This window comes from Leptopilina boulardi, unplaced genomic scaffold, assembly GCF_019393585.1.
Source record: "Leptopilina boulardi isolate dan_hultmark-lab unplaced genomic scaffold, ZJU_Lbou_2.1 LbouV2_300, whole genome shotgun sequence".
In the NCBI taxonomy this organism is placed as follows: domain Eukaryota; kingdom Metazoa; phylum Arthropoda; class Insecta; order Hymenoptera; family Figitidae; genus Leptopilina; species Leptopilina boulardi.
In genome coordinates this window covers 486,938-511,084 of record NW_026137864.1, presented here as the reverse complement: position 1 = coordinate 511,084, position 24,147 = coordinate 486,938, and the positions used below count along the sequence as shown (strand labels likewise).

Below are 24,147 nucleotides of genomic sequence, written 5' to 3'. Positions count from 1 at the left end.
CCCACCAGATGGCGTATTGCAGTTTAGCCGATCCCAATACGGTGAAAGGGACCTTAGCTGCTCTTGACTTAAGGTCCCTTTCACCGTGGAGCGTCACATATCTATAATATAATATAACGTATAAGAACATAAGAGTGAGAGAAATAAGAACGTTTTTTATTTCTCTCACTTTTATACGTTATCTACCTATATTACAAAAAGATATCGCCGCCGCTGTTTCAAGACTCTGAATATAGCCGCAAGTCCACCCTCACTTCCCGTCAAAAAAGACCGAAATTTTGAAGTTATGTTCGTTTCAAAACTCTGAATTTAGCCGCAAGCCGTCCACCCTCCCCTCTCTCAGAATTTTTCGCCAAAAATGACCTAAATTTTGAGTTTATGTTCGTTTCAAGATTTTGAATATAGCCGCAAGTCCTACCCCTCTCTCTTCAACCCCGTTTAGGTGGTGAATTTTCCGCCAAAAATGGTCTAAATTTTGAGGTTATGTTCGTTTCAAAACTCTGAATATAGCCGCAAGTGGAGGTGGATTTCCCGCCAAAATTGACCTGAATTTAGAGGTTATGTTCGTTTCAAGACTCTGAATATAGTCTCGCAAGCCCCCCTGCCTTACGTTGAGGGGGAGGTGTATTCTCCGACAAAAATGACCTAAATTGTGAGGTTATGTTATTTTTCCGGGAAACGACCAAGAAGCAAACATAACGTCAAAATTTAGGTCAAAATTTGACGGGAAACGACCAAGAAGCAAACATAACCTCAAAATTTAGGTCAAACTTTGGAGGAAAATGACCAAAAAAACGAACATAAGCTCAAATGTAGGTCAAAATTTTGGCAGGAAAATTAAAAAAATTCGATAAATTTTGTTTTAAAAATTAAAAATAATAAAAATTATTATTAATAAAAATCATAAATAACATTTAAAAAAATAAATAATAAAATATTAATAATAGTTTTAAATTTCAGAAATTGTTCAAACATAAACTCAAAATAGGTCATAAAGACATTTACAAAAACAATAAAACGGGGGGAGGTTGGCGCGCAAAGCTCGCAGGGGGGCGAGGTCCCCCTAGTATTTATAGATAGGTAGCCTCGCTATCTATCGAGATGTAACCGTACCCTAACATACGTTGAAAACTTCGCGTTACGCATAACTGACCTATCACATTTCAAATGTTCTTCTCTGCGCGAAAAAAAAATTATGAATACACCTTTAAAAACAAAACTTATTTTACGTAAATAAAGAAATTTGTTTATCGCAATATACGTTATAATACGATTATTGAAGAATGAAGAGAAAATGGTGCAGTGATACGACATTTATGATAAGCTAAAGGTGTGTTGGAATATGTTGAGTGTGTGTTGGAAAGGAACATACCAAATTGTTTCTTGATGGCATATAAAGAATTTAAGAATCTTGTTCAATTTTATTACTAGTACACAATAGTTAGAAAAATTAAAGTAAAATATTGTTCATAGAATTCGTTAATGGCAGAGGAACATGAGTATGGCTATAATCCAACCGCCGGCGACGACGGGGATTGCGTACGTAATTATTTTCTTTTTTTTTTTGACAGTTTGACAAGTACAGGTTGGGTTTTTAAATTTGACAATTATTCCAAAATTCTTTTCGAATAATGATTTTAAATGTTTTCTTTTTAATAGTCAACACTAATTTCCTTTAGCTATTATTAGATCATGAATATTGAATTTTTAATTGTTGAACTTGTGTGTATATATATATATCTATATATCTACATATGTATATATAATATAGACACCTAAGGTATTTAGCTGTCATGAAATAATTAAGTATAAGCACTTCATTCACAAATTTCTAAGTTTTCACTTTCCAAGTAATGTTTTGACAATTATCAGTTATTTTTATCATCCAGTGATTATAATTTTGTTTGGCTGTCTAATAATATAATTCAATTTCACATTTTAAAAATGAATAAAAGAAAGAAACATTTTTAAATCGGATATTACGTTTTATATTATTTATTCTAGTTTGTAAATAAAGATTCCAAATTTGAAAGTTTATATATTTTATTAAGGAGATTTTTTTGTTTTGTTTATTACAATGTTTAGTCGGAAAAAAATAATAAAGGAAACGTTTTATCGATTGATATTTAATGATTTCTTACTATAATCCTACAATCTTAATCATTATCATTTTCATTCCGTATTGGCCAATGTGATGAATTTTCTGTAATATTATTAAAGACAAAAATTATTTCCTCACGTATAAAATTAAATAATTAAAGAGTGAAATAATTTAATTAATAAAAATTGAAAAATATTTTACGCTTATCATAAATGACCTTGAGAAAGTGAAAACTAATATTAATGTGAAGAGTATAATAATGGTAAAAATAAATCTCGCTAACCATATGTACATTACGTCATTCATTAATAAAGAATGAAAAAAAAATGAAATTCAAAAAATTTAATTAGTGAAAAATTAAAAAAAAAATAAGTGGAATAATGTGTATAGATTCTTAAATATAATCCCTAATTTAATTTTGACTGAAAATTTAGAAAAAATTGATTTTTTTTTTTTAGTTATATTTTTGTGTTGACCTACATTTTTGATGAAAGATATTTTGTAACAGAAATTTTCAATTCTTTTTTTTTTTTGCTTTAGAAATAAGTTTTTTTCTTTTTTTTTTTGAATAATTATAACTAGTTAATTATTGTAATTATTAATTTAGAGCGAAGAAGCAACGAGTAAGCTGAGACTGAAAGTAATAGCTGGACATCATTTAGCAAAAAAAGATGTTTTTGGTGCCAGTGATCCTTATGTGAGAGTCGATTTAAATACATTAAATGGAGATGAAACTGTGGATTCTGTGCTTACGAAGACGAAGAAAAAAACATTGAATCCAGTTTGGGAAGAAGAATTTATTTTCAGAGTGAGTAAAAATATTTTATTTTTCATTTATTTATATTTAGGAAATTTTTGGAAAAATTTAAGAAAATCAAATTTAAATTAATATAATCCTTGTATATAATTAATAGATTTTTCAATTTTAATTATCTTTACAAGGAAAAAAAAATTTACCTGGAACAGCGAAATCATTCACTAGAATAGCAAAAGTTTTAATCGTTTCAGTTAAATCTTTTTACTATTTTAGTGAAACCTTTCGCTGTTCCAGATAAAGTTTTTTTTTTCCGTGTAATTATTTATTTCCATAATTTAAATATTCATTTAAACATTGTATCTTTTTGTAATTAGTCGATTTTTTTTTATTTTAGGTGAAACCAGTAGAACACAAACTTGTACTTCAGGTATTCGATGAAAATCGATTGACCAGAGATGATTTTCTTGGAATGGTGGAACTGACATTGATAAATTTACCTAAAGAACAAGATGGACGAACTATTCCTACCAAACAGTATATTCTCAGACCGAAAAGGTACAATTTACTGTAATTTATTTTTTTTTTTTTTGTTTTCTATAAAATTTATAGTAGTAATAATAATAATACAAATAATTGAGTGGGGCGGTACAAATTCTACACAAATAAACCCTACACGAGTAAATTGTTTACCAATAATTCTACAAACATAAATCCTACACTTGATTATATATTGATCGAAATAAAATTAGTTGACAATTTTTTTACTCTTTACCATTAAATACTATATATAATATAAATATAATTCTACACTCTAACTTGTACATAAAAAACCCCTATACCAGGCTTCGGATTATACGACTTTTTCCGACTTTTTTTTTTTTTTTTAAATGCGACTTTTCGACTTTTTTATTACATTTCTTTAACAAATTTTTAAACAAAATACGTTTTTTTAGTATACAATACAGATCTTTTTCAGATCTTCTTTATTTCAATTATTTAACAAATTTTTAACTAAAACACTTCACTAAATTAATTATTTTTAATAATTTTAATGAAATTCTTTACAAATTCAATTGTCTTAAACTATTTTTCAATTAAAATTATACAAATTTTAAACAATTGTTTACAATTTAAAAAAAAAATTAGCATATAAAAAATTACAAAAAAATTTTAATTCAAAATTACTTGAAATTTAATTATTAGCAAAAATTTCAATTTAAAAGCTTCTAAAATTTAATTATTTCTAAATGTTTTCATCTAAAATTTTTTGAAATTTAATAATTTCAATTATAACGTTAGTTAGGGTAAATAGAAACAAGGGATAAATCGAAACAGTAATTATTTCAATTAAATAAAAATTTTTTTAAATAAATACGGCCTCAAACCTTGAACCTTAGATCACCCCCCAACAAGGTTTGAGGCCGTATTTATTTAAAAAAAATTTTATTTAATTGAAATAACTACTGTTTCGATTTATCCCTTGTTTCTATTTACCCCAACTGACCCTAACTCTCTTGAAATTCAATTATTTTTAATGATTTTTATAATATATGCTTCGAAAATTCAACTATCTGAAACCATTTTTCAATTAAAATAGTTTTCAAATTATTGTATTTTTGTCTGAAATTTCAAATAAATTTTTCAATGAAATCATGAAAAATTTTCAATTAAAAAAACACTTGAAATTCAATTAATTTCAAAAATCAAAATTGTTAATCTTTGAAAATTGAATTACTTTTAAAAAATGTCATCTAAAATTATTTTATAAATTATTATTAGTTCTGTAAAATTTAATTATTGTCTGAAAATTAACAAAATCTTTTGAAATTCAATTATTTCTAAAAATTTCAACTTTAACACATCCAGAATTATTATTTAAAAATTTGTAAAATTTGATTAAGTGTTACGAATGAATTTCGTAACTTTTTAAAATTTTCAATTTTAAATAAAAAAAAAACTTAAATTCAATTAATTATTATAAGATTTAAACCACATAGTGATTTAAATCCTCCTTCTAAATTATAATAAACATAAACATAATTAGTAAAAACATTAATAAAAATTATTAATAGAATTACACATAGATACAAACATTCAACACAAAGTAGTTTTTCTAATTAATTAATAAATAAATTTAGAATTAAGTAATTGTCCTTATTTTTTAGCATTGCTAAATAAATATCGAGAATATTAAGAAATAAAAGATAAAGAATCTCAATAATAGAGTAAAAGACTTCATTTTTAATAAAAGTTTCGTAAATAAATTTCAATCACTTTATAAATCAATGTACGTATTGAGCAACCAACATCGAAGTTGGATCACGCCACTACCTAAAATTGCAAGGTTGCAAGAAGCAACTTAGCCAGAATTAAATTCATTAATTTTTCCCACTCTTTTCGTCAATTAATAAAACCAATTGTCGATGAGTAATCGAGCAATCTTTCAGGTGTGGTCTCAAGTGGAGACGATGTATACAACCCACAGTTTGGGGTTGCTTGAAGTGTTCATTGTGAAAAAATTTTCTCAGTGGAGAATTAATTCTTTTAGTTTGATTTGAATATTGATTTTATCGATTTGATTTTGAATATTGATTGTATATTAATTTTGTGGATTGATATTATTGAATATTGATTTATTGAATATTGATTTTATTGATTGGATATTGATTTTGTGGATTGATTTATTGAATATTGATGTGATTTATTGATTTGAGGAGTTGTTACAAAGTTATTGAGTGGAATTTACGAATCTAATTAAAAATTTAGGATATTCAAAATAATATTAATATATTATAATATAATAATAATAATAATAATAATAATAATAATAATAATAATAATAATAATAATAATATTAAATAATAAAATAAATAATAAAAAACTAATAATAAATTTATAAATACTTAAATTTTTAACTCGGGTAATTAAGTTTTTTTTTTAAAATAATAATTAAATTATATCTTTGAAAATAATTGAATTTTCGAATATATTGAATCAAAAGAATTGTAATTAATTTAAGGAAGTTCTCTCCCTCCAACGTCAGTCAAATCAATACCCATTTAAGTTTTCATTTGTATCACGTAGTACTAGCTCAACACTTGGCAACGTTGGATTATATTTCCCCCGTTCCGTTTCGTGTCGTCTGCTATTGTTTGATTTATTTTCGTTAAATAATAATTTATTATTTTAAAAATCTTAATTTTTTTTAAGGAAATTCAAATTATTATTCATTATTATGAATCTTTGAAGAATATACTATTATATGTATATACTACTTATATTACTTTCAAATTTCGCGCTTTTTCTATACCTAACCTACAAGACGCAACGTTGCCAAGCGTTGTGCTAAGTAATTTCTGATTGTCAAAATACAATGTTTTTTTAGACAAAATAATTAATTGTGAGTCTCCTAAGCCAGGTCTGATCAATTTTATTAAAAGTAAGTGAACATTGGCTATTAAACTTTATGTATATAAAGTTCCAGTAATATTTTTTCGTCAGATTTTTCACAATTTTAGATTTCAGACCAAAAAATTCAATTTCCCATAAGAACCCGTGTTAAATGTGAAAAGAGAAAATTATTTATATCTTTTGTCAAAATCCACCTAGACCTCTAAAAATTTAACTACATCTTCTTTAAACCATTATCTATCAGTTTATCAAGTTTGATAATTAACTCTTCGTCATTTCTGTTTGCGAGAGAACTTCCTTAAATATCGTAAATTTTGATTGAAAGTTTTGAAAATAGGTATTTGAATTTTTAAAAAGAATTTCATTATAACTTTTGAAAATATGTAATTGAATTTTTTTTTTTTTAACAATTTGCATTGATCTTTATACAATGTTTGTCTAAAATAATTTTTATTTGTTCGAATTTTTATTTATCAAAAAAAAAAAAAAAAAAATTCGGAGTGGCTAATAATATTAGACCTATGCTCAGACGTCTTTTTTCTATCACGACTGTGTGAACCGGCTATTTCGCCCGTCGAAATGAATGTGTTTTAGAAGACGGGCAGAATAAGAAAAATAGATTATTTCGCCCGTTCAAGATAAAATCGAGTATCTGGAAGACGGGCGAGTATATTATTTCGTCCGTTAAGTATAGACAGCTGTTTTTTAGATAATGAGAAAAAATAATTTTACTTTTTTTAAATATAACAAATAAGATGGATAGAAAAAAGACGTCTGAGCATAGGTCTAATATTATTTATTTATATCTTTTGGAGTATTTGGTTTAATAAAATAGAAGAAATTTAAATAAAAAAAAAAGTTCTTAAAAATTCTTTAAATTCTTAAAATTAATACTTAATTATTTTCTATTTTTTTTCAAAAAATTTTATTAATTAAAGTTTTGAGAATATTTGTAACATAAAATTTGTTTGTAATTATTAACTTGAAGATTTTTCAAATATTTATTTTACACGTTTTTGAGACGTGACTTTAAAGAATAATAATTATTTTATCTAAGAAATTGTATTGGAAAAAAAATTAATATATTTATAGAGGTATTAATTATTCTTATTAAATAATTAAAAAAATTTAATATTTTATAGTAATGGTAAATAAATATAATTAAAATTATAAAAAAATTAATCTAATATTAAAATTATAAATTATAATTATTAAATTTAACTAATTAAAATTACGATGTTGAAGTCGAAAACAATTAAAATTGATCGTCATCGATTTAAAAATATTAATATTTTTTCAAATAATTAATAATATTTTTTAATATTTTTTAAAAATTTTTCTTTTAAAAATTGTTGACGAAAAAATTGCAAAAAATTTTTTCTTAAAAATTGAAAAAATCATTTTAAAAAATTTTTTTCATGAAAAATGAAAAAAAATTTTTTTTAATTTTGTTTATTAAACTTTGGTAAAAAAAATTGTGGATTTTAATTTTGTAATTTAAATAAGAATTCAAAAATCGACTATTTCTGAAATTTTTGTATATTTGCATCTCTAAATTCAACGAGTAAATAAAATTGAAGACAATCAAAATAAAGAATGTCATATGAACTACTTTCGATACCAAATAGATTTTCAAACAACGCACCGTCGTTTTCAATATTTAAAGAATATACTATACGGAGTATAATCTCACATTGATATATAAAACCATGATTCTGCTGAGAAAGAAATCAGAAAAACCCTTTTTTTTTATCGAAACACAAAAAATAAATGAGACCATCAAATTTGTTTATCAAATATATGATATTTAACATAAATTGCAAAATAAAAGTTAAAATAATTTTAGTTTGTAAATTGAAATATACAACAGCTGTTTATACCTAGCGGGCTAAATATTGTATTTTGATTATTTCGCCCGTTTTTGTTTAAACATTTCACGGACGAAATAATATACTCGCCCGTCTTCCAGATACTCGATTTTATCTTGAAAAAAATTGGGAAAATTATAATTGAAATTTTGTTTTCAATTCTGATAAGGTTTTTAAAATTAAAAAAGGTTTTGTTCTTGGTCACTGGGTTTAATCTATTATCTATGTATTAAAAAAAAAAAAATTTTGAAACAGTTATATAATGACATAATTTATGTATTTAGTAATTCTAGTCAGAAATCAAGAATTAAAGGCACTCTGGAAGTTTATCACGCCTACATCTCAGATTCTTCGAGTAATGTTGCCAACAATCATGCCGAAACATCTGATTCAGGTGGTTGGGAATTATTAGATCAACCAACTTCTACATCAAATAGTCCTGTTGAGCAACCAGCAGAGGTATTAATTTTTGTTCATTAATTAATAATTAATCGAAACTTCTATTATATATTTTCTTTTTTCATTTGTATAAAATTTAAAGATTTACATATTAATATTTAACTATTACTTTACCACAAGTTTTATTTGTAACTATTGTTAATTATATTAAATTTATTGTAAATAGGTGATACTGGTGAATAATCCCTTACCACCAGGATGGGAAGAAAGGCAAGATGCAAATGGAAGAACATATTATGTTAATCATGTACATCGATTTACACAATGGGATAGGCCAACGGCAACGTAAATAATATTTTTTTTTACTTATTTTATTTAGTTGTCTCTAATTAATGACTTTTGTAAAAAATAAAAAATTTTATATTAATAGAAATGCAGCACCAACTGGTGGTGTAACACAAGAACAACGAAATTTGGATACAGCAGCGACCGAATTTCAAAGACGATTTCATATTAGTGTCGATGACAATGAAAGTAGACAAAGAAGTTCAGTTATTAGTCAGATTAGCAATGTAAATAAATTCATTTTCTGTTATAATTAACATTATTATTATTATTTTTTATCTTGATTAATAATTATAATCAATATCGAATACTAATAATAGTTAAAAAAAAAAAAAAAAAACTAAAAGGAAACTAATATATTTTTTAGAATGATGATAATACGGACAGTCCAGCCGGTTCCAGACGATCATCTGAAATGGTAAGTAATAATTACTATTTTTTAAAACCTTTACCTTTACCCCTATACTTTATTCTTTACTTTGTGAAATTTCCTTATTTTTTAAAAAAAATATTCCTTCTTACACATAGCGAAATCCCCTTTTTTTAAAACCTAAAATTAAAACAAAAAAAAAAAGTCCACTTTCATCCTTGTAATAATGTTGATAATAATTTCTAAAGATTGTAATGGTGATTTAATTTGTTGTTGAAAATTCAGTTAGAAAGCCCGAGACCATCTCTGACATCAGTAAATGGTGAAGGACTTCCTCAAGGTTGGAGTATGCAATTAGCGCCAAATGGTCGAGTGTTTTTCATCGATCACAACGAAAGAGCAACAACATGGGTTGATCCACGAACTGGAATTCCAAGTCCAATGCCTTATTTCAATAATGCTGCTGTAAAAAATGATTTAGATCAACTTGGACCACTTCCCGAAGGATGGGAGGAAAGGATACATACAGATGGAAGAATATTTTTTATTGATCACAGTAAGTTTTACATATTTCTCATTGATGTGTTTCATTAATTGAAATTTCTTTTTCTTTATTAATGTTTCATTAAAGAAAAAGAAAAATTTTTTCTTTATTGCTGTATTATTAATATTATCAGGGTGTCTAACGGTCAGGCAAAAGTCAGGGAAAAATCAGGAAAAAGTTAGGGAATTTCTTTAATTCAAACCTCGGATCGACTTTAAGGCACAAAAAAAGTTATTTTAGTCGATTTATATTCAAAAAAAAAGTGAATTTTTTTATTTTAAAAAAATTTAATTGGTTAATGAATATTTTATTAATTCTGTTCTGACAATAATTCTATAAAAATATTATCAAGAAAATTTTTTTCCATTATTTCACAATCGAACTACTTGTAAGACAAATTTTCAAAATTTTATTTAAGGCCATGTGAGAGAAAGACACTTTTTGGTAGTTCCAAGTATTCTCGGAAATGAGAAGAAATTTCGGGTTGAAATTTTGAGGAATGATAAAAAAGGGTTGAAGGAATTGGTCCGTTCTACTTATTTACTGTAATTGAATGCGAAATAATTTAAAAAGTAATTAATAGTGGAATTAATAGGTTTTTGTTATTTCTTTGAGCGGCCACTAACTCGAATTGGCGCTAGTTCCTGGACCACTGATATATTCACGCAACGTCTGTGTGTACCCCCGCCATGTTGAGTTCAACTTTCGTTCAAAAATGGGAATTTTCAAACTTTTATTTTTAATACTTAAACGCAAAATATTGCTTCAAACCGAGAACAGCGCCATTCTGAATGCTATTCTCTATCATATTTTACAAATTTCAACCAAAAATTCTTTACCATTTTAGAGAAAACTTGGTAATACGATACCATGTTTTTTGCATGGGGGTCACGTGGGTATTTCCCACATGGCCTTAAGTAGAACAAATTTCCAAAAAAATTCTTGAAGTTATAGTTTTGATGGTCAAAATAATTTCATGCAAAAACTTAATCAAGTTTTACAGATTTTTTATAACAAAGTTTTTTTAAATAATAATAATTTTGGAAGAGTTAAAGTTGAAATTTTTAGAAATTATTGAATTTCAAAAGATTTGGTTAATTTTCAGACAATAATTAAATTTTACAGAACTAAAAATAATTTATCAAATAATTTTAGATAACATTTTTTAAAAGTAATTGAATTTTCAAAGATTTAAAATTTTTAGAAAAAATATGTTGAAAATAATTGAAGAATTTATTAGAAATTATACACAAAAATTGAACTTTAAAATTTTTTTCATTACAAAATGCTTTCAGATAATTGAATTTTCGAAGAATATTATAAAAATCATTAAAAATTTTTGCAAATAATTTAATTTCAAGTGATTTTGAATTTAACATTTTTCGTAATTTTATTTGCCATTTTTTTTTTAAATTATAAACAATTATTATATTTCATAAAAATTTTAATTGAACAATAGTTTAAAATAATTGGATTTGTGAAGAATTTCATTAAAATTATTAAGAATAATTAATTTAGTGAAGAATTTTAGTTAAAAATTTGTTAAATAATTGAAATAAAGAAGATCTGAAGAAGATTTGCATTGTATCCTATACAACGTATTTTGTTTAAAAATTTTGTAAAAAAAAATTTTAGAATTTTCATTTTATGGAATTTCATTTGTCATAATTATTTTTGAGTCGAATTTTTATTTATTCTAATAAGAATTTTGCAGAATTTTCAAACCGATTTTCTATATTAAAGAATTTTTTTATAACCGAAAATTCACTTCACAAAATTTGTATTTGTTCTAATTTTTATTTGATAGAATTTCATTGCATAGAATGTTCTTTCAGATGAAATTTCATTTGTTCGAATTATTATTTGATATAATTTCAATATAACTGATTTTTCATACTACAGAATTTTTACTTAAGGGTATGTGGGAACCTCCCACGTGACCTAGTATGGGAAAATGTGTTTTGGTAGTAGACATTTCTCTCTTAAATGAGAAAAGATTTTTGTCTAAAATTTTGAGGGATGATACAAAATACAAAGATGGCGGCGCATACACAGACGTTGCTTGAGTGTGTCAGTGCTCCAGTAAACAATAATGATTAAATACATTATTTTACTATTTATTTCATTATTTTTATTATTTTTGCGTTAAGTTATGGTAAATGAGTAGAACAGCGAGATTCCTTGTACCAAACAAAAATATTTCGCTAAAATTTTAACCCGAAATCATTTTTTATTTCAGAGAAAGTTTCAAACCACAAATAAACGTCCTTTGCCCACATACCCTTAACTAAAATTCGATTTAAAAGAATTTCTATTTAGCAGAACTCTTATAAAGCATTTTTTCTAATACTTTTTTTAAATTTTAAATTAATATAATTTCAATTTAACGAAATTTATGTCTAAATAAATTGACAAAAAAAGAACTAAGTAGAATTTTTCTTAAATAAGAATTAAAATTTTCTTTAATAAAAACTTTGTTAAATAGAAATTCTGTTAAATAAATATTTAGATAAATCAAAATTTACTAAAATAACAATTTTGTTAAAAAAATTTTTCTTTATGCAATTTTTCTTGACATAAATTCCGTTAAATTGAAATTGTATTAATTTGAAATTCGATGTCCTACTAGAAAATCTACTTTATATAATTTTACTAAATAAAAATTTGTTAATTTAAAATTTCGACGCCGTAAAAATTCTTTTTAATTAAATGTTGAGAATATTTATACGTTCCCAATTAGTATATTTATTTCGCTTAAATATTTTATTTTTTACGAAATATTATTTATTTGGTTCAAATACATATGAAATTAGTGGATAATTAGACAGGTAAAAATGATTTTAATTGTATCAAAATAAATTTTATTTGATCAAAATAAAAACTTTTTAGTGTAATTTAGGTCAGGGAAAAGTCAGGGAATTTTTTTCCTAGCAGTTGTTAGACACCTTGATTATTTTAATTATAAGGGTCATTTGGTGTAAATGTAAACAGTTTATGTTTGAGATTAATTTAAAGATTTAAAATCAAGTACGACGACAATATTTAAAACGCAGCTCACCTGTACGATTTCTAAAAATCGACCAGATCCGTATTCAGCGACCTCAAAAACTCTCGATTAAATTGTAATCCTATATTATAATTATTTTTTTTTTTTTTTATAAATACCTACTATTTTTTAATGTTGAATAAAATTTAATCATTTATTTATTTTAGATACCAGAACAACACAATGGGAAGATCCTCGAATGTCTAATCCACAAATTGCCGGTCCAGTAAGTAAATTTTATATTAATTTTAGTAAAATTTAAATTAAGTTGAATAATATTTGGTATTTTACTAAAAAATTATGTTTCTAGGCTGTTCCTTATTCGAGAGATTACAAAAGAAAATATGAGTACCTGAAGTCACAGTTAAGAAAACCTGTAAGTGTAATTTTTTTTAATTTTCGATGAATTTAAAAATATTTGAATAATCAAGATAAAATTTATGACTATATAAATTTTTATTTACAGAATAACGTACCTAACAAATTTGAAGTTAAAGTCATCCGAAGTAATATTTTAGAAGATTCCTATCGTATAATTAGTTCAGTTAATAGAGTTGAAATTTTAAAAACAAAACTGTGGGTAGAATTTGAAGGTGAAGTTGGATTGGATTATGGAGGACTTGCGAGAGAATGGTTCTTTTTATTATCAAAAGAAATGTTTAATCCATATTATGGTCTTTTCGAATATTCTGCTATGTAAGTAATGTCTTATTTTTTTTTCTATTTTTCATATAATTAACTTTTACGCTTAATATAAAATATTTGAAAAAATAAATTCCACTTTCAGGGATAATTATACACTTCAAATAAATCCTGCTTCTGGTGTTTGTAACGAAGAACATTTAAATTATTTCAAATTTATTGGCCGAGTTGCTGGCATGGCTGTTTATCATGGAAAACTTTTGGATGGTGAGTTTTAAATTGATAGAACAAAAATATTTTATCATAATATGATATAAATTTAAAAAAAAAACATACTTAAATTTTCGAATATTTCATATTAAGATTTTTAGAGTTTATTGAATTTCAGAAGTTTTTAAATTGGAATTTTTTGTAAATTTGAATTGCTAAAGATTTTTTTATTTCCAAATTTTCAACTACAATTGAGTTTTAGAAAATTTCTAATTAAAAATTTTTGCAAATAATTGAAATTTCGAAGAATTTTTGTTAAATTTTTTAATAATAATAATTATTATTATTATTTCCAATAGGTTCCATTAGGTTCCAATAATAATTATTTAATAATATAACTTTTTTATAAATAAATAAATTTTGTTGAAATAAAAATTAATGTGTTAAAAGTAATAATTTTAATTTGATAATTATGCTTAAATAATAATTAAATTATTGTAAATGATTATTGAATTTTTTGAAAATGATAAAATTTGCAAAAGAGTTTTAGTTAATTTTTTTTTTGTAAATAACACAATTATATGAATTTAATTGCAATGAATCAATGTTTAAGAGTTGCAATTAAAAGTTTTGACTTTGTATATTTTTAAAAGATTTTAAACTAAAAATTTTAAAAATAATTCACCTATCGAAGAATTTATTCAAAATTATGAAATAATTAAGTTTTCTTTAAATAATAATAATAATTTAAATTATATTTTTGAAAATAATTGAATTTTCGAATATATTGAATTAAAAGAATTGTAAGTAATTGAAATTTCATTAAAAGTTTTGAAAATACGTAATTGAATTTCTTTTTAAGAATTTGAATTGTTCTTTATAAAATGTTTGTTTAACAAAATTTTCATTTAATCGAATTTCCATTTATCACAATTATTTTTAATAGAATTCACATTTGATAAAAAAAAAAAAAAAAGAATAAAATTCGAAAATGTCTGGAAAAAACACAAAATATTGTCAGGAAGTCAGGAAAATATCAGAAAAAATTATAATGAAAATTTTGTGGTAATCTTGATAATGTAAATAAAAATTGTATAATAATATTTTTTTAAATTGTATTTGAATTTTTTTTGCAAAATTTATGAGAACTTGTTTTTTTTTTGCTTTGCAGCCTTCTTCATTCGACCATTTTATAAAATGATGCTGGGAAAAGCGATTGATCTTAAAGATATGGAAAGTGTTGATTCTGAATATTATAATTCATTATTGTGGATAAAAGAAAATGATCCAAGCGAATTGGAATTGACATTTTGTGTTGATGAAGAAAGTTTTGGAACAACATCGCAAAGAGAACTTAAACCTAATGGTGTAAATATATCATTAACAAATGAAAATAAAGACGAATATATAAGTTTAGTTATACAATGGAGATTTGTATCGCGTGTACAAGATCAAATGAATGCATTTCTCGAAGGTTTCAATGCCCTTGTTCCATTGACATTGGTGAAAATATTTGATGAACATGAATTGGAATTGCTCATGTGTGGTATTCAACATATTGACGTTAAAGATTGGAAACAAAATACATTATACAAAGGTGACTATCATGCAAATCACATAACTGTCCAATGGTTTTGGCGAGTTGTACTTTCATTTAATAATGAAATGAGAGCTCGACTATTGCAATTTGTCACGGGAACATCACGTGTACCAATGAATGGTTTTAAAGAATTATACGGAAGCAATGGACCTCAATTATTTACTATTGAAAAATGGGGTACGCCTGATAATTATCCACGAGCTCATACATGGTAAGTTTTATTATTTTATACATATGAAATTTAGGCTACATATGGGTCGGTTCATGCCAAAATTATAAAATTAAAATTTACTATATTTTTTGAAATTTAAAAGTTAAAATCTTGTTTTTAAAACTGTTTGTATCCTTCGATTTAAAAAAAAAAAAACTATTTCCTTTTACAAAAATTTTAAGCCTAGTCCGGTTGTGGGAAAACAAATTTTTTTCAATATTTTCGGAATTTTTAAAAATTTTCGATTTTTATTTATATATCTATACTTATAATATTTTAAGAAATTCACGTAAATCCTTTATTTTGTAGCTTTAATCGAATTGACCTTCCACCATATGAAAGTTATCAACAACTCAGGGACAAGCTAATAAAAGCGATTGAGGGATCTCAAGGATTTTCAGGAGTAGATTAGCGGAAAATATCATTTCCCATTATGATGCCTGTAATATAATGTATATAAATATATATAAAAAGAATATATATTATATACACGTATATATATATACATATACATATACATATGGGATGTCCGTAAAAAAATTTAAATTCTTTTTTAAGTCTAAAAATATCAATTTTTCTTTTATAAAATAATATTTTCTGCATAATTTTTTATTTCCATTTTTAGGACATTTAAAAATTAATTGAGTAAAGTGAAACTTCTCAAAAAAAAATTTTGATCTTGCAGTGCATAATAATAATCATAATTAATATATATATATATATTTATTTATAGAAAAATTAAAATAAATAAAAAAATAATAAACACAAAAAACAATAAAGAGAAAATTAAAAATGTTTTTAAATTAAATTTTATGTAATTTTAACAAAATAAATTGACAATGATTAAATATGAGAAAAAATTGTTTTTTCTCGTTTCATATGGACACTCAAATAATTATATTTATATGTATATATATTTATATAATTTACACATGAATTCACTTTATATAGAAATATGTATTATTATCCTTTTAGAAATAATTTTAATTTTATTGTTCTGATTATGATTTTGTGCAATTGATATAACAAAAAGGATATGTTTATTTATTTTATTTTTTTTTTTTTATTTTAATAATTGTTGCACCTCATGTATCAGTTTCCAAAACAACAGTGTTTTAAATATTTACAAAAGATTTTAACTTCTGTAAAGTTTGATATTTTGTGTGAATTACTTATTTCAATATAAGTAGAAAAAAAACAACCTCCCGTTAAATTCTTTTGCAAATATAATGTTGTCAGATTTTGTAATTATTATTATTATATATTATTATATTTTTGTCAAATATTGTTAAACTTTTTTTTCATTGTAAAAAAAAGATTAATCTTGCTTTTATATATATATATATATATAGAAAAATCGGAGCAAAAATTATTACTATGCATATATATATATATATATATAACGTTTTTAATTACATTCTAATTATTTTAATTAAATTTTCAGTTAAATCTGATAGAAAATATTTTACAAATATATATATTTACAAGTTTAATTTTATAGTTACATGTATTTATTATCATTAAATTAATAGATTTATTAATTTAAGCTCAGTATACATAATTCAGTTTATTGTTTTTAATTAATATATATTATATAAGATTAAGCTGCTCAAATGTTTATCGGCAGCTGTTTTAATTCCTCATGGAAATTTCATACTTAATCAGAAAAAAAAACTTGTTAAAAATTTATTCTAATTGCAACCTTTGAAGGTATAGATATCATTTATTGCACCTAAGGATAAAAAGTATTTTTTTTTTTTTAAATATAATTACAAGCTAATCATTTACTTATGATTGAATATAAGAAAAATGCAATGATGTGTCTGGTTAAAAAAAAAATTAAATTATTTTTTAAGCCTGTTAAAACTTTGCACATCATGATAATGAATGTAAATATTTGCGTAAAATCGATTGGATTTTAGTGTGTAATTAATGTACACTTTGGATGATAAATTTTGCAAGTGTTCTGGAGTTAATTGAAATTGTGTATACATATGTATTCAAAATGTCTATGAAGTACATTTTGAAACTTCCACCAGAGATAGGAAAGTTTAATTAAAAAAAGAAAAAAGAAAAAAAATTTAATGTTAAGTATTAAATTTTATTTTGTAAAAAATATATTTCTTTTTTAATGTTAATAGACTTTGTGAAACAAAATGAGTGAAAAAAAAACTTGTAAAGTCAAAAACAAAGTTATTGATATTTTAGAATATTTCTTCGTACACTTGTAAATTCTAAGGTTTATATTTCTTATTCGTTATATCTCTATGTAACTCATGTTACAACAAAACAAAAAAAAAAACAGACAATTGTATAAAAAAATCTTCAAAATTATATTATTTATAAAAAAAAAAAAATTAAAAAAAGGTGCCTGAGAACCAATATTTTGTAAGACATGTGTGAAAATGCTAGCAATCCAGAAAAATGTATTAAATCTTTAAATACCGTCAATTTAAAAAAAAGTCAAGAAACATTTCCCACCCCCTCAAAAAAAAGACAATTTGAATTTCACAGCTTTAATAACAAAATTATTTAGATATGTTACTTTATTAATAAATTCTTATTCTATAATAATATAATATATATATATATATATAAATATATTCCAAGCATTCCGTATACCTATTATATTTTGACATGATTCAGATTGTAAAATTTACACTTTTAATAAATTAACATTTTCTCTGAAAATTATAAAAAAGAAAAATATCTCGTATTTATTTAAATATGCCCTACCTTATCGACTGATGGTAAAACAATAAAATAAAAATATATAAAAATACTTACTTGCAGTAATCTACTTTACTGACTAATGGTAAAACAGTAAAAAGAAAATATTAAAAATAACGATGTACAGAAATCTACCTTACCGACTGATGGTAAAACAGTAAAATAAAAATATAAAAAATACCTATTTGCAGGAATCTGCCTTACCGACCGATGGTAAAACAGTAAAATGAAAATACAAAAAATTACCTACTTAAAGGAATCTACCTTATCGACTGATGGTAAAACAGTAAAAATGAAAATATTAAAAATACCCAATTACAGAAATCTACCTTATCGACTGATGGTAAAACAGTAAAAATGAAAATATTAAAAATACCCAATTACAGAAATCTACCTTATCGATTGATGGTAAAACAGAAAAATGAAAATATAAAAAATAATCTACTTGCAAGAATCTACCTTACCGACTGCTGGTAAAACAAAAAAGAACAATATAAAAATTATTGGCGTAGAAATTAACCTTACCTACGTATGGTAAAACAGTGAATATAAATAGAAAAAAATACTTTTTTCAAGATATCTACTTTATCGACTGATGGTAAAACAGTAAAATGAAAAGATAATAAATACCTATTTGCAGGAATCTACTTTACCGACTGATGGTAAAACAGTAAAATAAAAAGATAAACATACCTATTAGCAGGAATCTGCCTTACCGACTGATGGTAAAACAGAAAAATGAAAATATAAAAATTACCTACTTGCAAGAATCTACCTTACCGACTGCTGGTAAAACAGAAAAAGGACCTTATAAAAATTATCGGCGTAGACATCTACCTAACCGACTGATGGTAAAATAGTAAATGTAAATATTAATAATAACCAATTACAGGAACCTACCTTACCGACTGCTGGTAAAACAGTAAAATGAAAAATAAAAAATAACCTACTTACACGAATCAACCTTGCCGACTGCTGGTAAAACAAAAAATGACAATAAAAATATCGGCGTAAAAATCTACCTTATCGACTGATGGTAAAACAGTAAATAAAAATATATTTACTTTTCGGCTGATGGTAAACCAGTAAAATGAAAATATAAAAATTAGCTACGTGCAGGAATCTACCTGACCGACTGATGGTAAAACAGAAAAAGAACCAGATAAAAATTATCGGCGTAGAAAACTACCTTACCGACTGATGGTAAAACAGGAAAATGAATATATAAAAATTACCGAATTTAAAGGAATCTACCTTATCAATTGATGGTAAAACAGAAAAATGAAAATATAAAAAATTAGCTGCTTGCAAGAATTTACCTTACCGGCTGATGTGAATGCAGGAAAATGAAAATATAAAAAATTAGCTGCTTGCAAGAATTTACCTTACCGACTGATGTGAATGCAGGAAAATAAAAATATTTAAATTAATCTGAAATTAATATAGTAACAAGGAAAATATGAAAGGAATATATAAAGTAAAAAACAACGATAATTATTTTTTATTACCTAATCAAATTTATTTTTACTTAATATTTCATGATACAATCTATCGTATTATTGTATAAAGTAAGTTTTTTTTTTATTTTTAAAAAAGTGTATAGAAAGAAAGAAAAATAATATATTGTATATTAATTATAAATAGCGACAAGAAAAATCAAGGTTTTTTTTTTATTTTCTGAAAGATTGTAGAGTTTGTCATATTTTAAATATATGGAGAGAACGTAAAAATTGAAAAATATATTAATTATGTTTTTTTTTTTTTTTGCCAATTCGCATTGATTAGAATGATTAATTTTATGGTTTATATATAAAGACTAATGAATGCATACTATTATATTGTACTTAATTCATTAATCTGATAGCAACTTTACCTTCTAATCGTACTAAATATAATATTTTGTAATGCAGTAATTATTGTTAATTGCGTAATTATAACATTACGGAATAGTTGCTCAAAATTATTGTAAAACGATAGTATAAGATATTTTTTTTTTTTTGTGATTTTTCGACTTTTTTAAATGTATCATGTAGTTAATAATCACAATAGCGTATTCTGAAAAATAGATCAGGATCCTACGGTCAGAGTGCGGAGCATTCCGTTATTTATTTTTTCCTTTTCTTTTCTTTTTTTCTTTAATATAATAGGAATCGTATGCGGCTTATATATGACTGCGATGAAAAATACAAAATTAAAAAAAAAAAAAAAAAAAAAAAAAAAAAAAAAAAAAAAAAAAAAAAAAAAAAAAAAAAAAAAAAAAAAACAATACGAGAATAAAACGCAATGAAAAGAAATTTTCTATATAAAAAAATCTTCGAGTAAATGCTATATTTGTCATTTAAAATAAGCCTCTCTCGATTTTTTTGATGGTAAAAAATACTAGTCATTCTCTTAAAGTATTCGGCAAAATTATGATGAATTTTTTATTCATTCGCATGTTTTAATTTTAATTAAAATTATTTTTTTAAATAGGCGAAAACAAGAAATTTTTTTAAAATTATATTTCAATTTTTCTTTAAAAATTTTAAATCAAATTTAGGTTAGGTTGTGTCAGTCAAGTTTCACAAATAAAAAAAAAATGGCTGAAATTCAATTTTATTTCCTTTCCTGTTTTTTTGCCAAATGAATGAAAAATCCTCATTGATGCCGATTATTAAGTCGCATTGACGACAATGATATGAAAGCAGTATACAGTATTTCAAATAACATCACTGTATATTTTGTTATACTTGGATTACCTGAGTTATAAATTCAATTATTCAATTTTTTTTTTTGTTTACAAATTGAAACGCATTTTTTTTCAACTCCGGCACTCTGTCTTTAGAACCCACTATAACAGGGCACTATGAACAGCAGTCTGCTGGCTAAATAACTTTTCAAATCTACAGTTATTCCACTTTTCCTGCCAGTGTCAGTTTTTTTTTTTTCATTTTTTTTCTCTCTTCTATCTTTCAATGATTTGTATAATCCGTGACTTTCATTTTCTCACAGATATACCATCTTTTTTTTTTTTTTTTTTTTTTTTGTAAACATTAATATAATTAACGTCTACGATCTTTGCCCCATAACCATACGAAAGAATTCAAGCTTTTTTATCATTCGCAACGAATAGGTTTTTTTTTCTTTTTTTTTTTAATAACGACTGGTAATATCGCGTATTCTTACAACCATATACATTTCACTATTAATAATAATAATAATAATAATGGTTGAATGTCCATAACGCAAAAAAAAATTACTTTTTTTTATTTTTCAGTCGTGCATTTCGGTATCAGTGCATTAAAAAATAATTATTTAGAACCACAACTTTAATGAATTATTTGTTTTTTTTCACCCGATATCAATCGTTTCGTATTCGCATCTTATTCTCAATAGTATTTATTATGAAAACATATGATTTATATATTATCTTATAAAAATAGGCTGAAAGAATTGATTAAAGTTCTTTTTTTGTTATACAGTCTCGAATCATTTTGCGCGCGACTTCTTTAATCTTCATCAATCGTCTATATAGAAAGAAAGCCTTCTTTTTCCATCTTTTTTTTTAATCAAGTGAAAAAAAAAAAATTCGATAAAGTAGTGGTTCTAAATGATTGCCGCAGTTAAATCTGTACATAGTTTCGTCTGTGACTAATGTTTTTTTTTTCTTATTCTGCAAACATAACCTACAAAATGCTTTTTGTATTCTGTTATACAAAATAATAAACCAACATATTATGAGCAAATTTATCATCAATGCTCATTTTTATATTTATATAAGCGAATATTGTATACAAGATTTATTTTTGTAAACAATGTCAAAAAGAATTATTTTTTTTTTTAAATTTTCATATACGAAAATCGGTAACATTTTTTGTCAATGAGATATACAAGAATATTTTCCCAATGGAAATAAGTTTTGGGCGTATTTTTTTTTCTTTTTTACAAAAAATGTATAAAACATAGCTATATGTACTTTGTGTGTGTGTGTGTTTTTTTTTTCTTTACAAAAGTACATATTAAATTTTCGAAAATGAAGAAACTTACGGGGGACATGATAATTAGTCGCATATAGTGTATTATATTTTAGAGAGCATAATATGATTTTTTTTAAAGAGAAAAAAAATGATATAATGATTGCAGAATGATAAGAGAAATATTGTTTTTTTTTCTAAAAGCCTGGCGCTTGTTTTTTTTTGTCATTATAATTATTATAAAAAGATTCGCGTATTTTTCGAATCCTGTCACAATTCACCAGCATACTTCCCTACATCAGTACATCAGCACACACTCTAATTCAGGCATGCTATGCCACACTACTATAATCTCTTTCGCATTAGGATATTTTATGTTTTTTTTTTTTATTTTTTATTCTTTATTATAATATTAAACGTGTCGTGTTTTTTTTTTTTCTAAATCAGCCTACTTGCCAACTACTTATCAATCCTCCTTTGCTTTATGTACCTCATTGTTATACATTAGTGTTGTATATAATTTTCAATATAGTAATTATAGTACTATTGTACCACTTTATTTTGTTTGTTTATTTTTTTAAGTAATTATTATGTCTGTTTGTTGTCTTTTAAGTGTTGTTACTTCTAGCTTGAATATTTGCTTGAATAATGGAATTAATTTGCCCTGCTGTATATCTGCATGCATCACAGAACTTTATTTCTTTCTTTTTATTTTTTTTTATAAAGATTACAATGGCTTTTGAATCGACAGTAGCAATAAAATTGAATTTTACATTCCAAAATGCAACTCTTTAGTGAAATTTAATTGTCAAATAATTTTTTTCTACTATTTTTCTTTTCAAAACAGAATAATCGTAATTATTTCTTAATTTACAATTTTATTTAAAGAAAAAAAGAAATAAATTTTTCATAGTAATTTATGTTTTGAAATCAAAATTAACATTTTAACGAAAAAAAAAGAATTTTTCAATTTTTAAACCTTTTATTTATTCACTGAAATATTCAACGATCTGATTGTTGAATTTTATTAAAAATATTTTAAGATTTTATTTAAAAAAAATAAATTTTTTTCACTGTATATATTTTAAATAAAATATTTTTTGAAAAATTTAACATTCACATTTTTTTTTTTTTTTTTTTGAGAGAGAGAATATTTCAGTAAATAATATAGATGAGAAAACTTGGTTAAAATTAATTTTTAAAAAATTGTATTATAAGAAGATTTGAGAGAAAAGAAAAAAAATAACAAAGTTAAAAAAAATCAGATTTATTTTTAATTCTATGCAAAAATTTTTAATTTCATTATTAATTTTACTTTGTTAAAATTATGTTTTTTTTTTACTTTCTGTAATTAGAAGTCAAATTTAACGATTTAAAAATTTTCTCAAAATTTTATAATATAAAAAATCAATTTTAACAAAATTTATATAAATTTTTGAAAAATTTATATTAAAATTGGTTAAAATTATGTTTTGCTTTTTCCTTTATTTTCTTTGATCAGCGTTAAAATTTAAAATTTTTTTTTTTTTTTATAAAATTGTATAATAAGATTGAATTTATTATTAATAATTTTTAAAAAATTTAAAATTAATAAAAGTTTAATAGTCGCTAATCAATATTATAGTCAAATATCTTTTTTACTGATATATTTCCACTGTATTTTGTAAGTATTTCACATTTTTTAATAAAAAATAATTATAATTTTTTTATATTATCAGCCTATATAGTTAATCACCTATTATCAAGTTGCGCCATCTGCAATAGATCTTCATTACAGTCATCATTATTATAATGTACTCCTTCTCTTAAAGTGTTATCATAACCTTTCAGTGTCATGTTTATGTATTCTTGACTTTTATCATAAATAACATAAATTATTATTTATCAATGTCTATTTATTTATAATTGTTAATGAGCCTGACAATGTTCACTGACATAAAAAACTATTAATGAATTTCTA

The 24,147-nt window shown here is 23.8% G+C and overlaps 1 protein-coding gene across 2 annotated transcripts; it reads left to right on the top strand.

Moving 5' to 3' along the window:
• The first annotated feature begins 1,295 nt into the window (after positions 1-1,295).
• Positions 1,296-16,791, top strand: LOC127282590 (E3 ubiquitin-protein ligase NEDD4). Of its 2 annotated transcripts, none has more exons than XM_051306928.1 (14): positions 1,296-1,539; positions 2,709-2,909; positions 3,253-3,413; positions 8,431-8,596; positions 8,763-8,881; positions 8,967-9,108; positions 9,249-9,299; positions 9,537-9,807; positions 13,009-13,067; positions 13,152-13,217; positions 13,308-13,537; positions 13,629-13,750; positions 14,865-15,504; positions 15,814-16,791. In XM_051306928.1, exons 1-14 carry the CDS (start codon positions 1,483-1,485, stop codon positions 15,914-15,916), a joined length of 2,388 nt encoding a protein of 795 aa, XP_051162885.1. In that variant the 5' UTR covers positions 1,296-1,482; the 3' UTR covers positions 15,917-16,791. The 2 variants fall into 2 exon arrangements, with proteins under 2 accessions (XP_051162885.1, XP_051162883.1); XM_051306926.1 differs by having other exon boundaries at positions 1,297-1,539; positions 8,422-8,596.
• The last annotated feature ends 7,356 nt before the right edge of the window (positions 16,792-24,147 follow it).